At 39.9% G+C, this 23,988-nt stretch overlaps 1 protein-coding gene across 1 annotated transcript in view; it reads left to right on the forward strand.

The window, feature by feature from the left end:
* The window catches only part of EMCN (endomucin), a 97,890-nt gene extending 80,008 nt beyond the window's left edge, over window positions 1–17,882 (forward strand). The window contains exons 8-12 of the mRNA XM_012738392.3: window positions 1,031–1,126; window positions 4,462–4,486; window positions 5,616–5,677; window positions 11,246–11,319; window positions 17,332–17,882. Of these exons, the coding sequence (XP_012593846.1) occupies window positions 1,031–1,126; window positions 4,462–4,486; window positions 5,616–5,677; window positions 11,246–11,280 (218 nt within the window). The 3' untranslated portion in view covers window positions 11,281–11,319; window positions 17,332–17,882. The remainder of the gene's footprint in view (window positions 1–1,030; window positions 1,127–4,461; window positions 4,487–5,615; window positions 5,678–11,245; window positions 11,320–17,331) is intronic.
* Window positions 17,883–23,988: the final 6,106 nt, after the last annotated feature.

Below are 23,988 nucleotides of genomic sequence, written 5' to 3' on the forward strand. Positions count from 1 at the left end.
ATGAATATATATGGAGCAGGAATCATAAAGGACTACCTTTGGTTTATGTAAAGCCACTCTGTTAAATAAGTCAGCATAGAAATTATTGACCTGCTGAATCATGGCATATTCATTTTGGGAGATAATAATGACCTCACTCAAGATCTATTATGAAATCAGCAGAACTTTTTAAAAACAAATATTTAACCCTGACAGTAGAAGTATAAACCACCCTACAAATAAATTAGAGACTTACTCCCACCCTCCAACCCTGTGAATATATGAGGAGTATGTATCTAAGCAAGCAGATGAGACTATGTAACTAAATAGTAACTTTAACTCTAGCTGGGCCCTCAGGGCAGCCTGCTTGCTTTCATCACTAGGGTTTTAACCTGGGAAATGACCGTTAGAACAGAAGGCAGATGCTAGAAAAACCAGCAAAAACCCTCCTCTTAATAAAAGCATGCTAAGTTAGTACGGCAACATCACTCCCCAAACACACACACACACCCCTCGCCTGAACCATGTTTTTCGTTTTTAAGAATCATAACCACTGCAAGATCCACATCTTTTATGCCTTTCCCAGTTTTAAGATATTATCATAGAGAGATATTTGTGAGTTTTTTAGAAAGCTAGCATTGAGACTAGAGCAGTCCCAAATGGGCTATATATTTTTTTCCAGTAACTTCATTATAAAGTCCTAAGGCATATAAAGTGTGAATGCAGGTTTAATTATAATCTAGAGGACACCTTCTGGCCCTCCAGTCTTCCAACCTCCTCACTCCTCTAGTCTCCAGGAAGATGGAGGAACTCTCTCAGGTTTGGAATTTTGTTTCAGAAAGGTTACAAGACTGACATCAAGTGGATGACACCAGAAATGACAACTAGAGCAAAACCCATGAGTCAGATAAACCTCTGCCTAAAATACAATGTTTTTAATAGAATGATGTTTAAAGACGAAAGAAAGCATGCATGCTTTGCTCACTTAGTAAACTATCTATGTGAAACTCAACAGCCACCGTCATTGACAACGTCTCCAATACTTTTTCAGGTATTATTTTGCCGGTTGTTATTGCTCTGATTGTAATAACACTTTCAGTATTTGCTCTGGTGGGTTTGTATCGGATGTGCTGGAAGACAGACCCAGGTAGGTAACAGTGTTTTGTTTTGTTTTCCTGAAAGGAAAATGAACATATGCTCAGTTTAAACTTGACTTTAAGCTCTTAACCGAGAGCAGAGTTACAGAGAAAAATAAAATGCTGTATTTCCTGATCACAGAAACAGAGGAGCAGAGTAATCCACTGAATACAGCTGAATGCAAGGAGTAGGGGTGAACCACTATTAGTAGATATTATCAAATATGGGCACATCGTTTTTAATAAAATAGCCCAAGTGTTGTGGGTGGGTGGGGAAATGTGGTAGTATAAAACGGCATGCCTCATCTTAGTGAAGATTTATCTCGTATCCATACAACAGAGTAATGGGGGGCTTGCTAAGAGTTCAGTTCAGGGGCCCATAATTTCAGGAGATGTTCTGTGACCCGCTTCCCTCCTGGGAGGCACGGCTTCCTACCAGTGGAGGTGTCTTCCGTGACTGCGGTATATTTTTATTCTTTTTTGAAATAAGCTTTCTATTTTAAAATAGATTTCGATTTACAGAAAAGTTGCAAAGATGGTGCAGGGAGTTCCCATAAATGCCACATCTAGTTTTCCCTTACTCTTAATATCTTAAGTTAGTATGGTATATTTGTCACAATAAATGAGCCAATATTGATAAATCATTATTAACTAATTCCCCTACTGTATTCATATTTCTTTCAGTCTTTTTTCTACTCCAGAAACTTTGGACTCTTTTTACTCAGCGCTGTGCCTGAATCCCCCTTTAGCTTCCCTGGCCCAGCTGCTCCTATGTCATCTTAACTCCAGTCTCTCTTTCCAGGGCAGCCCCCAGCATGGTGGGGTCGTGTAGTGTCCTATCTCCACGCCCTCACCCACACTATTCCTTCTCCTGCATGTCCAGCCCCCCTCTGAGCCTTTACAAGGTACCTAATCTCCAACTTATCCATTAAGATCCAGCTCAAACAGCAATTGACTACATGTTTTTATAATAGATCACTTCTTCAAACACAACGGATACTTCCTTTAATTTTAATTCTGCAGAATTTGATGATACCACTGACCACACTGTAGTATGGTCATTTCTTTATGCGTCTCCTTGCCTGAAAGTTGTGCAGGGCCTCTAAGCCACAAACCGCGCACTGCTCACATTGCATTGTGCCCATAGGTAGCAGACCTTTATCACATGCTGGTTGAGTTCATTTTTTTAATGTTGAGTAAAACAGTGTCTTCCCTTTCCCCACTGTGATTCTAAGTAGTTCACTAACAAAATTCTACCTAAGTTTCATAAACTAGTAAAAGGTAAAAAGCTATTATTTTCATGAGGCGTATAAGCCGCGGTATTCTGTGTTCCCCGTGGACGTGTGCCCCAGGACACTAAAGAATGCGTCCCGCAGCCAGCCGCTCCCCGAGGACGGCAGGGACAGTTTGACACATGATCAGGCAGCGCTAGGGAAAGTCAGGAGACCCAAACGGCAGTGTTTATTTTAGCGCTTGGTGGAAAATAAGAAGAAAACAAATCAATGTCTTTTCCTTTGGGAGTGAGTGAATAAACTTCTTAATAATGTCTAAAATATGCTTCCTTACCAGTTTTCAGAGGGGAAATAGCATTTTTATAAATCAGTTTAATTTCCCCAAGTTTCTAAACTACCAAAAAAAAATCCTGTCTTTTATGGGAAATTAGCCACCCAAGTTGAGGCCTGTGGGTGTTGCATATATAGGAGAGGTAAAAATTAGTGCACCGAATAGTTTGTAAAAATATCCTGCACTGAAACGTTGCTTTGCATAGGAAAGATTTGAAAATACATTAATTGAAAAGTTGACATTTTCCATTAAAGAAGACTCTCGGATGTATAAAATTCCTACCACTCTTGAGAGTTATCCTGAAGATTATATAGTACTTTGAAACCAAGTTTGGCAAGTGTACAATTAACCAAATCTATCTGGTTACTGTTAACTTGAATTTGCAGAATTTGTTAATGGAATTTACAATATTGTTATCATTAAATTAGCACTATTAAACACCCGCAGTTAATCGTTCTTCAAGTATGTGGATGAGACTTCATAATGTTCAGAAAATTAGTAAATTCTCTGTGCTTGCTGGAAGACAACTCAAGTCAAAGCTTTTAGTATGAAATTAGACTTATCTGGGCAAGGTCAACAACAAACAGGCTTAGCTTTAAGCAAATAAGAAGCGTATGTATTCAGAAAGTAGTCTGCTGGCATGCATCTATCTGCTAATGTACCCATCATGAGGACAACATATTAAAACAGGCATACAACAATATTAATTCATTCTGAAACAGGGCTATGAGCATCATGGGTGATGCTATACCTGACACTTATAGGAATTAAAAAATGCTGTTAAAATCCCACTGATGGAGAGAAAAGGAGGTTCAATCTCATTGGTGAGCAGCCGATGGTGCCATGGATTAAATCCTAGGGATCAAAAGTTATGATGTGACACCTTAGCCAAGGTGACAGAAATAGAAGCTGGCAAAATATTAGTGGAAGTCCAGGTCTTTATAAAACAAGGATGATCAAAGCCAGGAGAATTATATCCAAAAGCCGTGTTCAATGGCAAGAACTCAATGAGACACAAAAGGAAATCTGAACAACAGGAGCTGAGCAGCAATGGAATAAAACCAGAGCAAAACAAGGGGGCCTTAAACGATCACATTAACCAGTTGTCCTGTCGGCCACAGACTAATGCCAGGTCTGACCACCGACATCCCCTCTGGAGAGGCCACACCCTCGTGCAGAACGAGTGACTCTGAGTTCGAGCTCTAAATCCGAGGTGTCTCCTACCAGACATCTGCAAGGCAGCGTCACAGAGCCCAGAAGACCAGTGACAGCACGTGGCCGAGCGACATGTGCAGGGCTCCTTTGGGAGGCTGCGTCAGTGAGCGGCAGGTGCCATTAGAAACAGTGTCTGCACTGCACCTCGCCACAAATAGTGATTTTCTGTCCCAAGAAAGAGCACTGTATAAAGGCAACTAGAAAACTCAGTTCTTTGGTATAAAAAATGGAATTCAATACTTTGAAGAGGATTTTTTCCAGAGATCTTGAAATGAACTGAGACATTCTCTGATATCTGTGGGGTGAGCAATGACAGCAGTTTCACACAGTGATATGAAACTGTAAGATCAAACTTAGTCTAAACCAAGTTCAGTGGAGCTGATGTAATTAGGACTGTCCCATGAATGTCAGGATGAGTGTTAGCCACAGCGGAGGAAACGGTCGGGGGGATGGGGAATAAAACAATTTAAAATTGGCTTTAGAAACATCTCTGCACAGAGAACAGAAGGGATCTCAGGTTTTCGGCAGCCAAGCTCCTTACAACCCTAATAACCACTCTCTCTTCTAGGCACGCCGGAAAATGGAAATGATCAGTAAGTAAGGCCACAGCATTTTTTTTCTAGAAGCTCTGATTACATAGGGAAAATTATTGATCCTCTACTCATACCATTTTTCTTTTTTTCCAAAGAGATTTATGTAGAATGTACTACATATTGGCTTTGGCTAACTGTTTTTCAAAGCTCTCGCTATTTAACAGAGAAATCTCAACAACTAAAAATGACTGCCTAAGCTAAAATAAAGTGGTAAAATGGGAAATACAAAGATTGAATGGAAAAGTAGAAGAATGGGTATAACCATGAGAGAAAATATCATAGAAAACATACCTAGAGTTTTAAAATAGTTTTCCCAGTGGAATTTTTGGTATGTTTATCACAGGGAAAAATTTATGCCCATACCTTGAGCTGGGTCTGAGTACTTTGACCTAACAGTGTGCTGTTGTGGTTATGCCACTTTGACTTGATTAAAACACAGAAATTGCTAGTAACCAGACAACTGTCACACCCAGGGTGCGACAAAGGGACATGATGAATTGTTTCCATGCCAAAAATAAATCCGTGGCTAAGTTTTCCTGAATTTGTAGGGTTTTTGTGTCTTATCAGGTTGTAAACATTAGAAATAATATCCTTAGATTACCTAACCATCTGAATTAGAAGTGGAGGCTTTTAAGATCTCTAAGGTAAAGAGTTAGGGTTTGTAACTGTTTGGCATGGGTGGGGACTCTCGGTTAAAATAGTCACGTTAGTCACTGTACTGCAGTATCTCGGGACTTCATGAAAAAGAGAATCTCTAGAACTCAGCATCAGCCCAAAAGGTTTGGAAATATTTCTGTATCCTCCCCTTCATAAATCTGATTGGAAACATGTGCAATGTGGACCTTGTAACAAGTGCTTCACATGACACATATTAATTTTTTAGTTATCTGGTGATCACCACTATAACAGACTGACAGGGATTTATTGGCTTGATTCCAGAAAAAATGGAAAATGCTAAAACGTGCATGTGTATTTGTATGTGAAGAGACAAAGGTTTTACCATAGAAACACATAAAAATACATATGTGTGTGTACCTTCTTCATTCTGTTTGTGTCACATGTACTTTCGTTCACAGACATACACTGCTCAATTCTGCAGTGCTAACTTACTGTTTTCTGTTTCAAATAGACCTCAGTCCGATAAGGAGAGTGTGAAGCTTCTCACTGTTAAGACAATTTCTCATGAGTCTGGTAAGTTCCTGGGTGGTTGGCTGAGAAGTGCTTATTTCAGAATCTAACTGTAGCCTTGGATTTGTTCATGTGACACGTAACCAAAAGGCATAACTTCTTTAGAGATCGTCAATTAGTAACTCTCAATAAATGCAAAATTTTCTTATGAGCCCCAGAAATACCATTTTTGATAAGATTATTGTACCATCTAGCCTTTAGAGGTGGTTTTTCTACAGATGTGTAGTCGTGTTCTAATGAGCGGGTGGTGGCTGGGGACATTTCCTATTCTGCAAGAGTGGCAGAAGAAGCACTAAGTTTGTTAATGGGTTTATTATCATTATTATTGCAGTTAATTTGTTTCAGTTTGGGTAATGGCTGTGTATAGTCAGCTGGAACCAGGATATATTTATCAGTCAAAATGTAAATCATGTTTTATATCATCGCACATAACTTTGAGCTTCCCAACAATATCCTATTGGTAAAATTTGTATTTCTTTATCCAGTTTCTTAGGGTATATTCATTTGATTTGACATGTTAAAGTCTTTCAAAACATACGTATGATTTGTATGAGCTGTATTTGTATCAAGAACAATGAAACATGAGATGCTAAGTAGATTTTAAAAATACAAAACCACAGATATTTTGTTGTTTTGAGTAGACTAGATATTTAAAAGACTGATATCACAAAACAGATAAATTAAAAGTATTAGTTTTACAAAATAATGTATGTGGCTCTAATTTAAATATCAAGTTACAGTAATACATTCACAATATTCAATCCTCTAACTTTTATTTATGCAAAATAGTCCAAGAATACATGTGTTATATAAAGTGAGAGCTGCAGAATTATAAACTGCATTTTAAGTATTTCTGGTAGCTAAAAACAATTTTGTAAAACAGAAAGCTATAAATATTGGCTCAAATCAAGAGTAAGATATTAAAAGTTTAATGTGGCTCCAATTTCATGTCTGAAATTCAAACTAAAACAAACTACAACAGGCAAACAGAAGAGGCGAAGAGTCAGGGGACCCCAAGCCTGCACAGATGTGCCCAGACCCCTCGTGTGAGTCTCTTCTCCTAGAGAGAGATCCTTCATTCCATGCCTCTTCCACTTCTTGCTGCACGCATTTCCTCTATTCCCACACCAGTCTTTCTCTCAGGAGTAACCATCGGAAATGAGCAAACCATCTGAAGGATGGTAACCAGTAACCAGTAACCAGTAACCAGTAACCAGTAACCAGTAACCAACCATCTGAAGGAGCAAAATTCATTCATAGAACAGTCAAGAAGCCACCCACAGGTCCCTCCTGGCTTTTCACCGGCACTGACTAAGTAACCACGCCTATTTCACCGGGTCAGAGAAAAGGGCGGGAAATCGGCCACGCAGGCTAGATGTGAGCTGGTCTCCAGTAAGCTCATGAGAGCCCTGAGCGTGGCTTGCACCATTTATCAAGAAAGGTTTTCAGTCTCTGCCTGTGACTTCAAACAGGCGTCACAGTAATCCCACGCGTCCTCCCTCACTCCCTCAGGACTCAACGGAGCGCTCTGCAGCCCCTGGGCTCTGCGGGCTGTGGGCTGGTGGCAGCCAGCACTGCATGGGGTCCTGGCGCCCCAGTGAGGAGGGTGCTGGCGTCAGGACACCTGCAGTTCTGCCCCTGTTCCTGCCAGGGCAGCGACAGCTGACACCAGGACCACGGCCTCTGGGAGGGAAAAGCTCTGGAAAATATTTTGGTTTTCTGGTTGCAAATTTAATAGCAGACCCTTCTTTAAGGCCCAGAGAAAATTCTACACAGGCCCTCTTCCACTCTCACGCTGACCACAGTGGGAAGTGGGACAGACCACGGAGGGGTGGTCAAGTAGACCCGTAACCTCCCAAGCTTCCGTCTCTTCATAAGTAACTTGTCAGTCCATGGTCTAGGAAGGAGATATTATCTATTATCTTGGAAATAACAAGATGTATTCTCCGGTACTTTTATTTCTACCAACTTCAATTTAGGAATCATATTGTTTTTAACAAAATAACTTCTCTAAGGTCAACCCAGATGATTAGCCTGGAAAACATTTGGTGACAGAGCAAGACTGAAATTGGTGATTCAGAGTAGATTTCAATACCCAGAATTTATACTCTAGAACATAACGATCTCCAAGTGCCCCCTCACTACCACAGGTTTATTAAAGTCTATCATTATAGGAGTCGATGGCTCCTAAAACAGTGGCCAACAAAAATCTTCCCACCGCCTTTCTAAACTTATTCAAATATGTTTCCTTTACAAAACTGTGCTTACCCCACTCCAGAGAAGTTATATTATTCAACTAATTTTTACTTATATTTGCCCAATACTGATATCTTTCCTAATATATAACTAGAACAAAGCCTGAAATGATGAAGTTTAATATAAGTTAACAAGTTTAGCCCAATGTTTCTACTATCACCTATTAAAAATTTTTAGAAATGTTAAAAATACAGAAAAGAGTTTGATAGAACAGATATCAGACTATCCATTAGTCAAAATTAATAATTGTGATAATTTATTTATTTTTTTTTATTTTTTATTTTTTTTTGAGACAGAGTCTCGCTTTCTTGCCCAGGCTAGAGTGAGTGCCGTGGCGTCAGCCTAGCTCACAGCAACCTCAAACTCCTGGGCTCAAGCGATCCTCCTGCCTCAGCCTCCCGAGTAGCTGGGACTACAGGCATGCACCACCATGCCCGGCTGATTTTTATATTTTATATATTAGTTGGCCAATTAATTTCTTTCTATTTTTATGGTAGAGACGGGGTCTCGCTCAGGCTGGTTTTGAACTCCTGACCTTGAGCAATCCGCCCGCCTCGGCCTCCCAGAGTGCTGGGATTACAGGCGTGAGCCACCGCGCCCGGCCGTGATAATTTATTAATATCTCATTTGTTTCAAGGCCTAAGAAATAATAGCATTAGTTAATGTGCATAAGTGGGTAACACAATGAAATATGGCCATAAAAATTCTTTGAAGTTGTCATTACTTCAATATAGAAACTCTGGGCTTTTAACACAAAATAAATTGTGTAATTGTAGAAGCCAATAAATAATATTTCCAAGGAAACAGACCTCTGCGGCAACATACCTTCAGGGGAAATGGCAGCGGATGCCAAATTTCCTGAGTTTCTAGAGCCTTGATGAGCCACGGTTGGAGTTCTGGCCATTTTCTCCTGAGAAGACAGTTCCTTGTCCCCAACCTCCTCTGGTTAGGTGCCTAGTGTGGAGGGTGTTCGTCCCATCCACACTCTCTGCTTCCTTTACATGTGCTCTCCCTCAGGCAAGGTCTTCTGCTGAAAATGTAGCTCAGACACACTTTGGAGCTTTAATGTAAAATAAAAGGCCCACTAGAGTATAAGAAGATGATTTCAGAATGGAAAGAAATGTGGCAGATCCAGGAGTTCCTTATAAGAACATACAAAGCTCAGCTTCAATAAGAAGTCTTGTCAAATTAAACATCACTATGATTGACTGAAAAATATATGTGTAACCTGATTCATTTTAAATGTGATTCCCACTTATATCACATATCAGAAAGCTAATATACATTATTTCACTTTTAATATGGTATAAGGTTATAATTATTACAAAAAATACTTTTTAAATTGGTTAAAGAACACATAACTCCACAGCAGAAGGAAATCATTCTGTCATAGAGCTTAGTTTCAAAGCATTAATTGATTTTGAACCATTTAGAGGAAGTAAAAGCAGATCTGAGTTCATTACAATATGCCTTTGCTTAGAAAACTCCCATGGAGGTTAAGTCGATCCCCCTCAGCCTGTCTGCGAGGCCTTCCCTGGTGAGCCAGTCTTCTCAGACTCCATTCGTACCGTCCCCTGTCTCCCTCGATGAGCTCAAGCAGCTCTTTTGGAGGAGACAGTCCCTTCTTTCCTTTGTAACTCCCACTCCCTGTCCTATGGGAATCGCACATTATTCATATATGATTAGCATACTAATGCTAATTAGTATATTATGGTGATTACTCATTAAGTGCATAGTCACTTTTCTTGCTTATTTATTTTTACACATAAAAGTTCATTAACAAAACAATGAACAAAAGGGTAAAAATGAGCAAAGCATTCCCAGATATGTAAAACCCGACCCAGATTCACCTTCCATCTCCTCGACCCTTAGACACCCTTGGGCCATTCTCTGTGTTCCCTCCCTCGACTGTCCAGCTATAAATGGTCTCTCCTTCATCTTAACATATGGTCAATTTGGCAAGTTATCGTATGTCTCTGCCATGTAATATTTCTCCATGGCTTAGACAACCATTTTAACAACCCATGTGTGCAATGAAAAATAGAAAACAATAGAGAATAGAAAATGATTTAAAACTACTCATGAAAAACAATCACTACTGGCATTTGGTACATCTCCTTCCAGATGTTTCTTCCTCAGGTGTGTGTTTTGTTTGCTTTTGCCATAGGTATCATTATGATAACTGTTATTAAAATCACATTATTATTAAGGATTTCTCACATTTTCTATTTTCAATGAGATAGACTTTGAAAAGGGATATTAAGAATTTTAAAGGTTTTCACGTGATTTGCTTAACATGCCTTTATCCATGCGGATAGCAGGGGTTCAATAAATGTTTATTTGTTTACTCCTCATTCCTGTGCTTCATAGCCGTGGGGTCCAGGCAGGTGCTGTGCCTTTTCCTCGAGAAACAATATGGCACCAAGGTGGCTGTGGGCGGGGCCGTGGGGGCTGCCACACTGGGCCTGCGTTTCTCAGAGCACAGGACTAAGAGCCCCCCCCACCATGGGGAGTTCTGAGTTCACCTCCCTACAGGTCCCTGGCACTATCGATTATTCCGGGATTGTGCAAGTAGCAGGTGACATCCAGAGTCCCCAGAGGACAGGGTTCCTAACCACTGCCAGGTAAAAGCTGGAGCAGAACGATGACATTTATTCTAAAAGCTGGAGATTTTGACCTCCGTTGCTTTTACACAGTGTGACTGGTGTGGATACTCGATTCTACCCGCGGGACACAAGTCATGTGAACTATGTTGGTCACGAATCCAGTGGCTTATAAAAAATGCCTGGGGCCTCCCAGCTTGCCATCATCCTAGGTTAATATTTATCTTTACATGAAGTGGTGGAATAGCGCTGTAATTTTGAGTAATATTACCTGTGCTGCTGGGCATGTCACCAAGGTGTTCACGTTGACCTCTAAATTCATTTTCACAAAACTCTCATTGAATTATTTAAACAGAAGGACCCTAAAATGTCTTCCTGATAAAATGGCACTTTAAATATATGATATGGGTTTGCTTAGTAAAGCCAGCTCATGGAACAAGCAAAAATCGATAACTCATTCCCCAGGGTTTCTCTGTTATTGTCATCTCCAGCTCCCTCCCGCTCCTTTAGGGTGAAAACAGGCAATGGCTGGAAAAAGCCCATAAATCTTGGTGAATAATTTCCAGGCAATACCAAGAGGCAGACTGTGGCTCTAAGGACATTCTTGCAGGAGAATTGAACTTTTGAAAAACAGAAAACAAGCCAGGAAACTTTATTTTCATCCTTAGTCACACTCTGAGCTTGTAGATCAAAACATATCTTCTGTTCTCAGGTGAGCACTCTGCACACGGCAAAACCAAGAACTGACAGCTCGGTGAATCCTCCCCACACCTCGGCAATGAATATGTAAGTTTCCTTATTTCACTCACGGAGATACTCATTAATATCTGTCTTGTTCGATTGCTGCAGCTTAGATTATTTTTAAAGCCTTTTACAAGCTAAAAAGTTAATGGCTTGTGTGTCAGTGAAACCGGCATTGTCTATTTGTCTAAAAACAAACTCTAGAAAGAGTTGCCAGAAAAATGAATCTCTTGGTGGTTGTAGATTTGTCCAACTGCCTTGCCTATCTAAGGAATGACACAAATCACTGCTTCTACCTGTTGATAAATAGTTCCTTATAAATGCAATCTGCTTTTTTCTGGGTCAGTAAACACACACTAACTAAGGCATACATACACTAACAAAGACTCACAGGATGCAAGTGACAATACTTGCAAATTTTGCAATTGATTGTAGGAAAAGGATACAATACAGAAGCTGCATTAAGGATGAGTATCACAGCCAAAGGCCAGCACAAGGAAAGGGGTGCAGGGAAGCGAGGTGGGAGGTCCACTTGCCCTCCCTCTGTAAGGGCCACACCAGGATGCATTTTCTTTCTGGGTCCAGGAACCACGGACCCGTGGACAGAGCACCTCCAACAAGGTGACCTAAGATGCAGTCTCGGCCAGACTTTCCTATACTCGGCTGATCGATCACACAGGTGTATCCTTGCTGTACAATCAGCAGGGACAGAGCCCTCCGAGGGTCTCATTGTGACCAGATACAAATGATCGATCTCACTTACAATAATTGTTAATCAATAAAAAAATGGAAACTTTTCAAAAGTACATTCCATGTCTTAACCAGGAGTCAGTGCAATTCAGGTTCATTTCTTATTATAGTGAAACAGCTCACGCCAACATCAGGACTGCTCTGGAATGAACCCTCCCAGCTCAACACAGGATTACCTTGTGATTTCCTGGAACCGAGTGAGGAAATGTTCTTCTGACTTTAATTTAATTTTTGTAAGAAGCACTGATTCAGTGCTCTCACAACTGGTGTCCGATGCATTAATGAACCTGCAGAAGAATCTACCCTTTGACAACTGACAATAAAAAAGCAAAACAATTTAATAAATACACACATGCCCAGAATTGGCCTGACCACTATGGTGGTCACTCTGGGTATAGTGTCCAGGTGAGAAGGTCATTGCCATGTCAGTTCACTGGGCCTATGTTCACTGCCCAGCTGCTAATCCAGCGCTGTCACAGACACTCAGCAATTGCTTGTTAAGTCAAAGGTGCCTTTTGTGCTTCTCTGGCCAGTAGCAGAAGACAGAAATAGAGGAGCATTATCCTGACCTACACATCAGGAAGAGAATTTCATCCCTTTCTAGCCACAATTGGGGGTGGATTAAAACGAAAGGAATCTGGTGTCCTGTCCATGCCTTTGCAATGGACATTTCAGGTGCAAAGTCTGGGAAGATGAGCATGGAGATGCAGTCCAGCCCTAGCTGGCATATGGACAGCTTCCTTCCACACTAGCTGTGTTTGCTTTGCAACCCAGTGGCCAGGAAATGGTCATTTTCTAGATTACCAAAATGCTCAAACATTAGGAACTAATTGTCCAACTTAGAGATGGACAGTCTTCTGTTCAGTTGGAGAAAACAGAAGGAAAGAAAAGGTGTGTAGGAGACAAGGCATAGTGCTGACCCAAACCAGCTTAATAGAAGAAAGTATCCTCCAACTCCCATTCCTTTCCATTTCTGTACTTTAAATAATATTCTTAGCCTCTGATTTCATGTCTTTTGATTTTCAGAGGTAAATAACTTTTGTTGCTCTTCTGTGTAATTCTGGAACTACATAGCCATGTTCTGAAAAGTAAAAATCAGAAAGTAATGGGAAAAAACAAATTTGACATCTGTCAATTCTACTATTTGTCTTACTTTTTTCTTTAACATATTTCTATCACTGTACTTTGAATTTAAAAACCAGTCCGTAATTACTTTCTGGGTTGTCAACTAGAAGTTAGATATCAACTTAGAGATTCAGGATAAATAGGAATCCATTTATCAGACCTAGAAGTTTGAGGAAAGAAGTCTTTGAGTATGTATGCAATGGTGAACAGTAATATAGAAATAATCACCTATGTTAAAAATGTCCATCTCAAAATAAGATTCTAGATATATTTAATGTTTCTGCTTCATATGTTTATCATATATTTTGTGCAAAGTATTATATTTAATGTAAATTGGCAGGGCAGATAGGAATTTCAAAATACTTACAAGTTAGGATTCCTGCTCTCCACAAAGCTTTATCTGGTAGGAGCATGAAATCGTGTACAAGAATGGTAACAAACATTTAGAAACAGCTGAAATGTCCAATGCTATGGAAATTATAAAATAAATTATGCTCTGTCCAATGACATTATGCAACTAGTAAAAGTAATTCTCAGAATATTTTTAATAACGTGCAAACATGTCCAAGACATAAAATTAAAAGGGAAAAAAGTCAATTTTGGAATGGAACAGATAGCAACTCTACTGTTTGAGTCCAATCTGGACTGTTGTGGAGGAGAGAGCTGCTGCCTCACCTCCTTCTGTGGCAAGACGCCTGGCAGGCTGAGAACCGAAGGGAGTTTCAGAGCCATGAAGCACCAAAGAGCTGGAAGTCCAGAAGCTTGTCTGAAATCACATCCTGCAGCCCCTCAGCAAGGTGGAACGGGAGACATTTCTATTTCTCTCCCAGGTACCGTTCCCTGGTGTCTGCTTCTCTGAAATCACATCCTGCAGCCCCTCAGCAAGGTGGAACGGGAGACATTTCTATTTCTCTCCCAGGTACCGTTCCCTGGTGTCTGCTTCTCTGAATGCTACTCTGATAACCTACGAGCATCTTTGTGAACTTCCAGAGGAGCTTAACATGTTTTTCAATTATTTTTCTTTTGCTTTAAAATGGAACGACAGGGGCGAAAAGGAAAACATCATGAGTCGAGATTTATGGTTGTCCTTTGGTATCTGCACCAGTTGGTGGGGGAGGTTCCAGAACCTTCACAGATACCAAACTCGGTGGATGCTCAGGCCCTTACATAAAACAGTGTAGGGTTTGCATGTGACCTGCACTCATCCTCCCATGGACTTAAATATTCTCTAGATTACTTAAACTGTCTAATTCAATGTAAATTCTACATGAATAGGTGTTATGCTATATTTTTGTATTTTTTTTTCAAGAAAATATGAGAGTATAAACATTTTGGTTGCATTTTATATCTTTGCTTCTCCCTAAGGTTAGAGGTATGCCCCTCCCCTCCACAATGCTCACCCCATCCCTCAGATGTGAGTCTATCCCCCCAACCCCCAATCCCTGGTGAACACCACCACCATTTGGGCACCATAGTGTTAATCAGCCAGTACCAATTTGATGGCGAGTACATGTGGAGCCCATTCTTCCCATCTTGTGTCACCTCACTTCAGATAATGGGCTTAAGCTCAATCCAGGATAATGTAAGTGGTGCTAGTTCACTGTCATTTCTTAGAATTGAATAATATTCTGTTGTTACACTATATTTTTATTTGCATTACTTTTTAGTGTTGTATATTTAGTTTTTATTATTTTTTTCTGGAATATTTTCAATTCACAGTTGGCTGAATCTGCAGACGCTTAACCCGTGGATACAGAGGGATGATCGCATTTTCTGATCCCACTCTATGGCCCTGAATGGATTTCTTAATAATGCTTTGCACTGGGTTCCACATCCATAAAGCCAGAACAAAATGATCTTTTCTCCTAAGGCCATGATGATTGTCTAAAAAGTGCTGTCAGTATTGTTAAAGAAACCTATTATGAAATTTTGTCATAAAATAATCATTTATTCATTATAAGAATCCCAAATTTACAAAATTTTAGATTGCGAAGGATGTGTTGGCCATTAGGTCCTGCATCATCATTGTTGAAGCCAACACACTGAACCTTAGAGGGATTATTTGGTGTGAAAGAAAGTAAAGACTAATATCGATACAGACAGACAGAGATTGTCAACTAATGAAAAAAAAGCATTAATGAAGCAAGATCCATTTCTTGAGACTATCGTCAATGTGAACTGCATGCTGATGAATTTCCAGTTTGTTCCTGCATAGGTTGCTTCTCTTTGAGAAAATGATTAAAACGATATTAACCATGAGCATTGTCCTATTCACACAAATGCATATGTTTACCTAATTGGACTATGCTGCAAACTTTTGACTCCACTTGGAAACTCACCTACTGAGGAGTATCATTCAGTTGAACAAAAAGTGACTGAGACCTTCCTCTTTGCCGAAGATAGGGCCAGGTTACAGAGGGATGTGATAAATAAGATAGTAGTATGTACAGACAGACAGACAGGGTCCCCTGAAGACGAATGGCAAATTTCTTAGAGGTTGTATTTGAGCTGAGACTTACAGAACAAGGAAAAAAGTGGCCCAAGTGAAGAGAGGAAAGATTTTCTAGGTGCAAGGAGTAGCTCATGCAAAAGCAAAGGATTTTGAAACCATATGGTATATGAAAGAAAGTATAAAAAACTTTAAAAATTGTTATACCAAGCTGATATTGCTACAACATTCCATTAATGTCACTATATTTTTCTAAGAGCCCTATCAGTGTGCAGCTGATCAGATATTTATAGACACCACCCTGGGCCTTCAGTACAGACAGCTGGAGGAGCACTCTGGAGAGAAGAGAGACGCAGGGCACTAGGTCATGGGAGCCTGGTTTCCCGGAACAAACCATAAGGGCTTCACGAGGCCAGAGTGAATCTCTAACTCTGCTCTTTCATGACTGTCATTAGGAAGCCATTTATCATTTTGAGGGACCACCCCTGACCTTGGATACAAAACACACCCAAGAACTGGTCCGATATTTGCAGGCGAGGCCTGGTCTGCAATCACCCGATAATTCGGTGCTCCTTCTGCTGTGGCGCGTGCCGGACCGTCTGCCAGCCACACACGCTCGGCCAAGAAGTCAGAGCTGCCCCGCGCTGCAGTCCTGTCCGTAGCTAAGGCGCGGCAGGGACTCTGGGCCGCCATCCCCAGGCCGGGGCAGCAGCGTCCAACTTTCCCCTGTGTAAGGCGACAATATGGCCATCCCATCAAAGCACCTGCCTCTAGCAACTCTCCCGTGAAAGGGCGGGGTACAGGCTTCCACCACTAGTACCACGTCCCCCGCCACCCCCCATGCCATCCTCTTCCCGGGCTCTGCGGACCACTGGCACTGCCATCGACAGCACACCACCTCCTAACCCCCCCGCCCCGCCCCCCAGGTAGGGCTGACGCCCTTGCCACGTGTAGCACAGAGTCCTTTTTTGTGCCAACACAGAAAGTTGTCTCTGTACTGCAAGCAAGAAAACCCAAAATGCTAAACCAAAAGCCTGGCTATCCTTCCCGTGAGGAAGTGACAAGTTGCCTACCACTCTTCTACCTGATGAGTACATGGCAACAAAGCTTGCAAGTTGCCCATATATTTCTTAACGACTCACATTGTCACCTCCAGCGACAGATCTTAAAGATCTTGAACTATATCCTATTAGTGATGGGGGACAGTTAAGGACTTTAATCAGAAGAGGAGTACGATGAGATTCGTGCTTGATATACACCACATGGGTTGCACGTGGAAGACTAACTCGAAAAATGCAAGGCTGGAGGCAGAGAAGTCGGGGTCTATCGCGATAGTCCATGCAGAGTGGCAAGGGCTTAGACCAGGTCTGCAGCTGCAGTACAGATGGAGGAGAGGAGGCTGAGCCCAATAGAGAAATGTCTGCAAGATAAAAGTCTCAAGAAGAAGCGGTGATCGGTTGCACTCGGGCCGTGGGGAATGAGGAAGGGCAGAACTGCAGGCGACACCCACGCTTCCAGCCTGGTGCCCCGACAGGCCGCAGAGGAGACGGCAGGATGGGGCTGGGGAGGGCGGGGAGCAGGTTGGGACACAACAGAGCGGTTCTCCCTCCAGACTGTTGAGTTCGAAGTGCTGGGTGGAAAATATTCAACTAGTCACTTACATTTGGAATCCCCAGCATCTCTGTTTCCTCTTCACCTTCTTGGAGTCTGAACTTTGTTGTTGTTGTTCACAGGCTTCATCTTCAGCTTCTCTGTCCCAAGGCTGGAAAGGGGGAAAGCTCCTGGGATCCTCCCTGACTGCCAGTCCCGCCGCCAGTCTGCACCAGTCACTGTCCCAATAACGTGATGTCCAGCGGACGTGCCATCCTTCGGCAGAACCAAAAAGAATCCTGGGCCTCTCTAGTCTTTTGAGACTTAAAATGCACATTTCTTCATTTTATAGAGACATTCCTAGGAAAGCGATTTTTACGGGGGGGGGGGGCATTTGGAAGCCGGGAACCCGACAGCCCATGCAGGTGGACTCACTAGAGGCACGCCCTGCCCTGGAGTTTAAAGTTCCCGGGGCTGCCAATTTTTATCCATGAAGATTTTCCTACTTTCTGGGTGTTCTTATATAACTAGTGTCTGTATTTATTGTTTTCCACTATGTTAATGCAGGGAAAATTTGCAAGTATGTTATTAAACATTAGGTTGAAATCTGACCATGCCACTTTGTATATATAGGTATTTTAGTCCTATGTTCATGTGTTACTTTTAATAAATAATTACTGTTCTCAGCACTAAAGATATCATGACATGACTGTGAAAATGGAAATGGTATTGTCTTTCCACAATTGTGAATATTTTTTGAATTGATTATTAGAATATAGGAACTCACTAACAAAAGGCATCTGTAATAAATGAGAAAGGGATAAAAAATTCACATATCAGAGCCTGTTAGGAGGATGGCAATTTGCCATTTTTTTTTTTTTTTTGGTTCTTTCTATTTGTCATCTGCAGTGTGTGACAAGGTTGGAAGGGCATTTGCGACACTTTGTACTACATTCGTTAAGATAATAGGATCAAGATTTTTCATTAATCCATTTGGTTGATACTATCTCGGTGTATTTTTTTAAGTTTCTTTTCCAGCAATCACTGCCAAATCTCTGGTTTGTAGAAAACTAACACTTCATAAATACATAATTACAATATTATTCTTCAGTGTATCACTCTCCTAAAAATACCCTATGATTATAGCTGCCACTCCATCAGGAGCAAATTCTGTCGAGAGCTGACGGAGCCACCTTGACCACTTCCTTGACACACGGGATCAAATGTCAAGTTGCTTGTGGAAAGCTTTGGAGCTAACCGGTTGCCCGTGGCAGCTCTTTAACTTTTATTATTTTCTAAGCTGATTTCAGTGCTAAATTATCATAGCCATCCAAGGGCAGTATGGCAGAGAGGGAGTGGTATATTTAAACTGCCTTTTAAAATTTCTTTCGTTGTAATGTGCTTGACAATTTCCAACTTCAGGGGTTATATAATCATCTTGATTTGAGCTTCCTGATGTTTGGGCTATTTATAATCAAGGACATCAAGCAAGCAGAAGCAAATCTAAATTTCTGACTGGTGTCTCTTCGAGAAAGATGGGGAAGAGGAAAAAAGGAAGGAAAAGGAAGAGCAGAGAGAAAAGGCGGGAGTGTCCACTACATAAGCCTTCCCGTTAGGGATGCAGTGTTCACGTTCAGTTCCAGTCTGGGAGTCTTCAAATGGGAGTCTTCACAGTGAGGGGAACATGCCAAGCAGGAAGCGCTTGTCTTCAGAAGGACCCTGTCCCCACGTCCCTAGAATGCTTTCCTGAGCTCCTCAGCAAAGCCAGTTACACAGAACATATTGCAAAGAAACAAGCTCTTCTGCAATTAAAATGACTACAAGTGACATGTCATTCTGAATCCCAGGAAAACCATTTTCTCTTTCTTTCATGAGCATTGTCAGAAGAGAATTTATAAGAATCAAAAAGAGGAAAAGCTTTTTAACAGTCATAAAAGAACAAAATTTGTTCTAGTTCAAGAATTGCACACAAAGAATATGCACTCATCTAACAACTATAGCATTAAATCTCTAGAAAGGCCAAAGTGATAAGACAATTGAGAAATGTACAGAGCAATCCATGGCGTGTTGTAGCACCCATATCAAAGGTAATGGATGCATTTTCATAAACCCACTTAAACTTCTGTTGAGATAGGATATTTTGTTTTCAAGTCAAAATGATCATTAATCAGATTTTGTTTTAATTATCTGATTTGGATGATCTACTTTTTATGCCTGGCTTATTATAAGCTTTTTATTCCGGCATACAGTTCAAATGTCACTGCGACAAAGGAAAGCTTGTATTTAGATCAAAGTCAAGACTCCCTATGTGTTTTCTGCGTGGCAATGAGAATATAATTTAGGTCTATCAGTAGTGGAAACATAAACAAGAGCTAATTAGCTGGCACTGTTGTCACCCGAGAATACACGGACGCTGCTGCCGACACAGGCTGTGATCAGCCCGCACAGAGAGACGTCTGAATTCTCCTTGCTGTGCTGGAATGTTCTATCACATATGGTTGGCAACTCTGTGTTTCTTGTCTACCTGCCGCATTTAAATTTATGAGGATCAACCAACCTAGGACACAGTCGAAACTTCAACAATGAACATGACTGATTTTGCCTGATTTTTCCCTCTGTTGAGCTCTACTTGTAGTCATTTAAGATTTTATGGGGTTCTGAAAGGAAAACTGGGTATGACCTTTAAAGCTTGTATTTTGAGTGGCCAAGACTCTGAAACTGCTGATTACTGCCCACTATTGAAGATATCCATCATTGTAGCTCATTAAACCTACACTGAAATGAGAATTTGTGGTGGATTATCCACAGACATTTTCCTTAAAATTTCCCCACAAACACAAACAAAACTTCAGGTTCCACTAAATGAGTATACCTTGTCCCTATTCCCAGAGGATTTGTCCTTTGGGCTTGAATGTACCTGTTTTCTGTTGTGGACACTTTTTTAAAGAAAAAACTATTTTGATGAATAATGGAAAAGCCTTCATCTTGCCATCAATATCATATTTCTGAACTCGAAGTCAGAAATTTAGGCAAAGTCAAGGTCACCAAGACTAATCTGAAAGGTTCCAAAGACTTTCTTAAAAGCGTTTTCAAGTCTGATCAAGAATTCTGACATTTAGAAATAAATAAGAAAATATGAATATTTAAAATCATGTTTTCTTTAAAAAAAGAAAAGAAAAGAAAATCTGCCAAAGTGACCACGGGCAATATCATTAGCTAGCTAACACTTTACCCGACACTCACTCTGTGCCAGGCACTGAGCAGAAAACTTCACAGCCAGCACTTCAGTTCATCATCACAATAAGGACGGGCTCAGTGGCTTGGGCCTGTAATCCCAGCACCTTGGAAGGCCGAGGACGGAGGATCACTTGAGGTTAGCAGTTCAAGACCAGCCTGAGCAAGAGTGAGACCCTGTTTCTGCAAAAAAAATAGAAAAAATTAGCAGGGGTGGTGGTCTGTGCTGGGAGTAGGTCCCAGCCACTCGGGAGGCTGAGGCAAGAGGATCACTTAAGGCCGAGAGTTTGAGGTTGCAGTGAACTCTGATGACCCCATTGCATTCTAGCTAGGGTGACAGAGTGAGACACTATCTAAAAAAAAAATAGTATAACAAAAATAATAATAAGAGACAACTTCTAAAATTCATAATGTATTGGTGGCAGCGGCAACATCTCCATTTTAAAGATGTGGAGATCAAGATAGAAAGTTAAATAACTTGCCAAAGGTTGTACAACTAGTAAAGAGAAAACATTTGATTTCCAAGCTACATCCAAATCTCTGTCCTTCATCACTATATTGCGTAGTATTTCTAAGCCTCAGCTTGCTTATCTATAAAAGAGGACGAGAGCATTATGCGCCTGGTCGTAATTAAAAGCAAGGACCAGACTTATCTTACTATAAACAATTTAAAAATGAACAAGTATTTCAGACGGTGGACAATAGGAAGAGCTGGACTGGGATTGATGAGCAGAGAAATAAAAATGGTGAGCCCTCTGCCCTGGGGCACATTCCAGACCAGCAGCCCGGCAGAGGATCCCTAAGTAGAGCCTGAGAGTTGCACTGAGTGAGGAGACACGGATTGGAGCCAGAGACTAAGTGGCTGTAGTTAACGGAGCACAGAACCAGAGAGAAAGGAGCCACCCAGCGAAAGACCTCAAAACAATTTGATAGGTAGCTTCGTGTCTGTTGATGATTGGACAGGAAGCTGTGAGCACACTCAGGATGAAACTCCGTGAGACCAGGCAAAGAACTGGAAGACACAACTGGATAGCTGTGTGCTGAAAATGTCTAGATCTCATACAGAGCAGAGAAGCATTCCCTGGTTGACCATATCCCAAAACCCCCATTGCTCGCCTTGTTTAATGACCCCAGAATGGTTACAGCTTCGCCGCAGTGCTACAACACTTACAGTGTGAAGATGACTCTAGACTGGGGCTAACACGGCTTAAGAGTAGCCTGGAAAGAAGTAAGCTAATCCACAAAATATTTAATAGACTTCCAGAGCAAAGTCTAACAATCTTTTATAAATATATCAAAATACAGCATAATAACAACTCAACAACATAAAATTCTAAATATCCATTATCCAATTTTATAAAATTATTTACATGCCCACACATAAGTAAATAATGAACCGTAACCATGAGAAAAATTAGTCAATAACAATAAACCCAATCAGAAATGATAAAAAGGATGGACACTAATGGACTAATTAGTTGTCCCATGGACAACTAATTCCATGAGTTTGCTATTATTATCTTGATTAAAAAAATAAAACAGCTAAAGACATTACAAAAAAGAAAACCTATAGGCTAACAGCCCTCATGAACAAAAACACTAAAACTATAAACTAAATATTAGCAAATTAAATCCAGCTCATTAAAAAATAATATGTGAGATTTACTCCAGGAATCAAAAGTTGTCTAATATTTGAAAATCAGTCATTGTGATTCAACATATTAACAGAATAAAGGAGAAACACCATATGCTTACCTATATAAATGTAGAAAAATCATTTGATTTGATGAAATTCAATATTTATGATACAATCTCTCATCAAACTAAGATTAAAAGGGAACTTCCTTAGTATGATTAGGCACAGTTATGAAAAACCTATAGGTAACTCTTACATAAATGATAAAAGTCTAAATACTTTCCCCTAAATTTAGAATAAAAGTAAGCACATTTACTCTTATCTCTTCTATTCAACATTGTTCTGGGGGAAGGGGGAGGGTTCTAGCCAATGCAATAATGCAAGAAAAAATATATAGATTGGAAAGGAAGATGAAAGGATCATGCATAAATCCTGTTACATCTATTTAAAGCTACTAGAACTAATAAGTGTATTATAGTTCCAGGATACAAGATCAATACACAAAATCCACTGGCATCTTTTGCTAGTAACAAAAAAAGAAAAAAAGAAGAAATTGAAAATAAAAACATACTGCCTAATATCAACAAATATAAAATATTTAGGAATAAATTTTACAAAATATGTGCACTTATTGTACACTTAAAACTGTGGAACTTCTGAGAGAAATTAAAAAACTATAGATCAAAGATTAAAAGACTCAATATTATTAAGATGTCACTTGTACTTAAGTTGATCTATAGTTTCATCACAATTCCAATCCAAATCCAGTTTTTCTTTTTGTAGAAAATGATAAGATGGTTCTAAAGTTTATATGGAAATGCAATATACTTAGAATAGCTAAAACATTATTTAAAGCATAAAGTTGGAAAACTCTCACTACTAGATTTATAGACAATATAAAGCTACAATAATCATGGCAGTGTAGTATTGACTTAAGAATAGAATTTAATTAATGGAACAAAATAGAAATTTCGGAAATAAGTAAGTATATACTTTTCCTCACATACACACATACATTTATGATCAATTGATTTTTGACAAGGATGCCACAGTATTTCAAGGGGAAAAACATTCTTTTCAACAAATGGATCTTGTGCAATAGGACACCTACATGCAGAAAAAATGAAACTCAGCACTTACACCACACACAAAAGTAAGTCAAAATGTGTTGTAAACCTAAACACTGAATCCATATCTATAACATTCACCTTCTTTAGAATCAACAAATATTACTCAGATTAGACACAAAAAGACCAAAACAAAAGACAAAATGATAAATTGAATTTTATCAGAACTAAAAACTTCTGCACTTCAAACAAGCATTAATAAACTGAAAATGCAAACTAAAAAATAGAAGAAATTATCTACATCATATATGTCTGACAAATATCATGTATTTAGAATATGTAAGGAACTTACAAAACTTAAAAATGTGAAATCAATCCACTAAAAAACAGCGAAAATATTTGAACTGACAATTTACAAAAGAAGATATACGACTTACCAATAAGCACATACACTCAATATCATTTAATCATCAAAAAAATACAAATTTAAAACCACAGTGAGATACCACTACATATCCACAAATGTGACTAAAATTATAAAGGCCAGTAACACCCGTGTTGGTGGGGACATGGAAGAACTAGAATTCCCATACATTGCTAATGGGAATGTAAACTCATACAACCATTTGGAAAACAATTTAGCAGTTTCTTTAAAAGTTAAACATGTATTTCACCTATGATGCAGCATTTCTACTTTTATATATTTACCTAAGAGAAATGAAAATATGTGTCCTGGCTATACAAAGACCTTTAACCAAATGTTCATTGTAGCTCTAGTCATAATAGCAAAGCTGTAAATAGCAGATAAACAAATTGTGGTTTAGTCATGCAATAGAATATATTCTATATTCTAGACTATATAG

The sequence above is a fragment of the Microcebus murinus genome, chromosome 29, assembly GCF_040939455.1.
Source record: "Microcebus murinus isolate Inina chromosome 29, M.murinus_Inina_mat1.0, whole genome shotgun sequence".
NCBI classification, from domain to species: Eukaryota; Metazoa; Chordata; class Mammalia; order Primates; family Cheirogaleidae; genus Microcebus; species Microcebus murinus.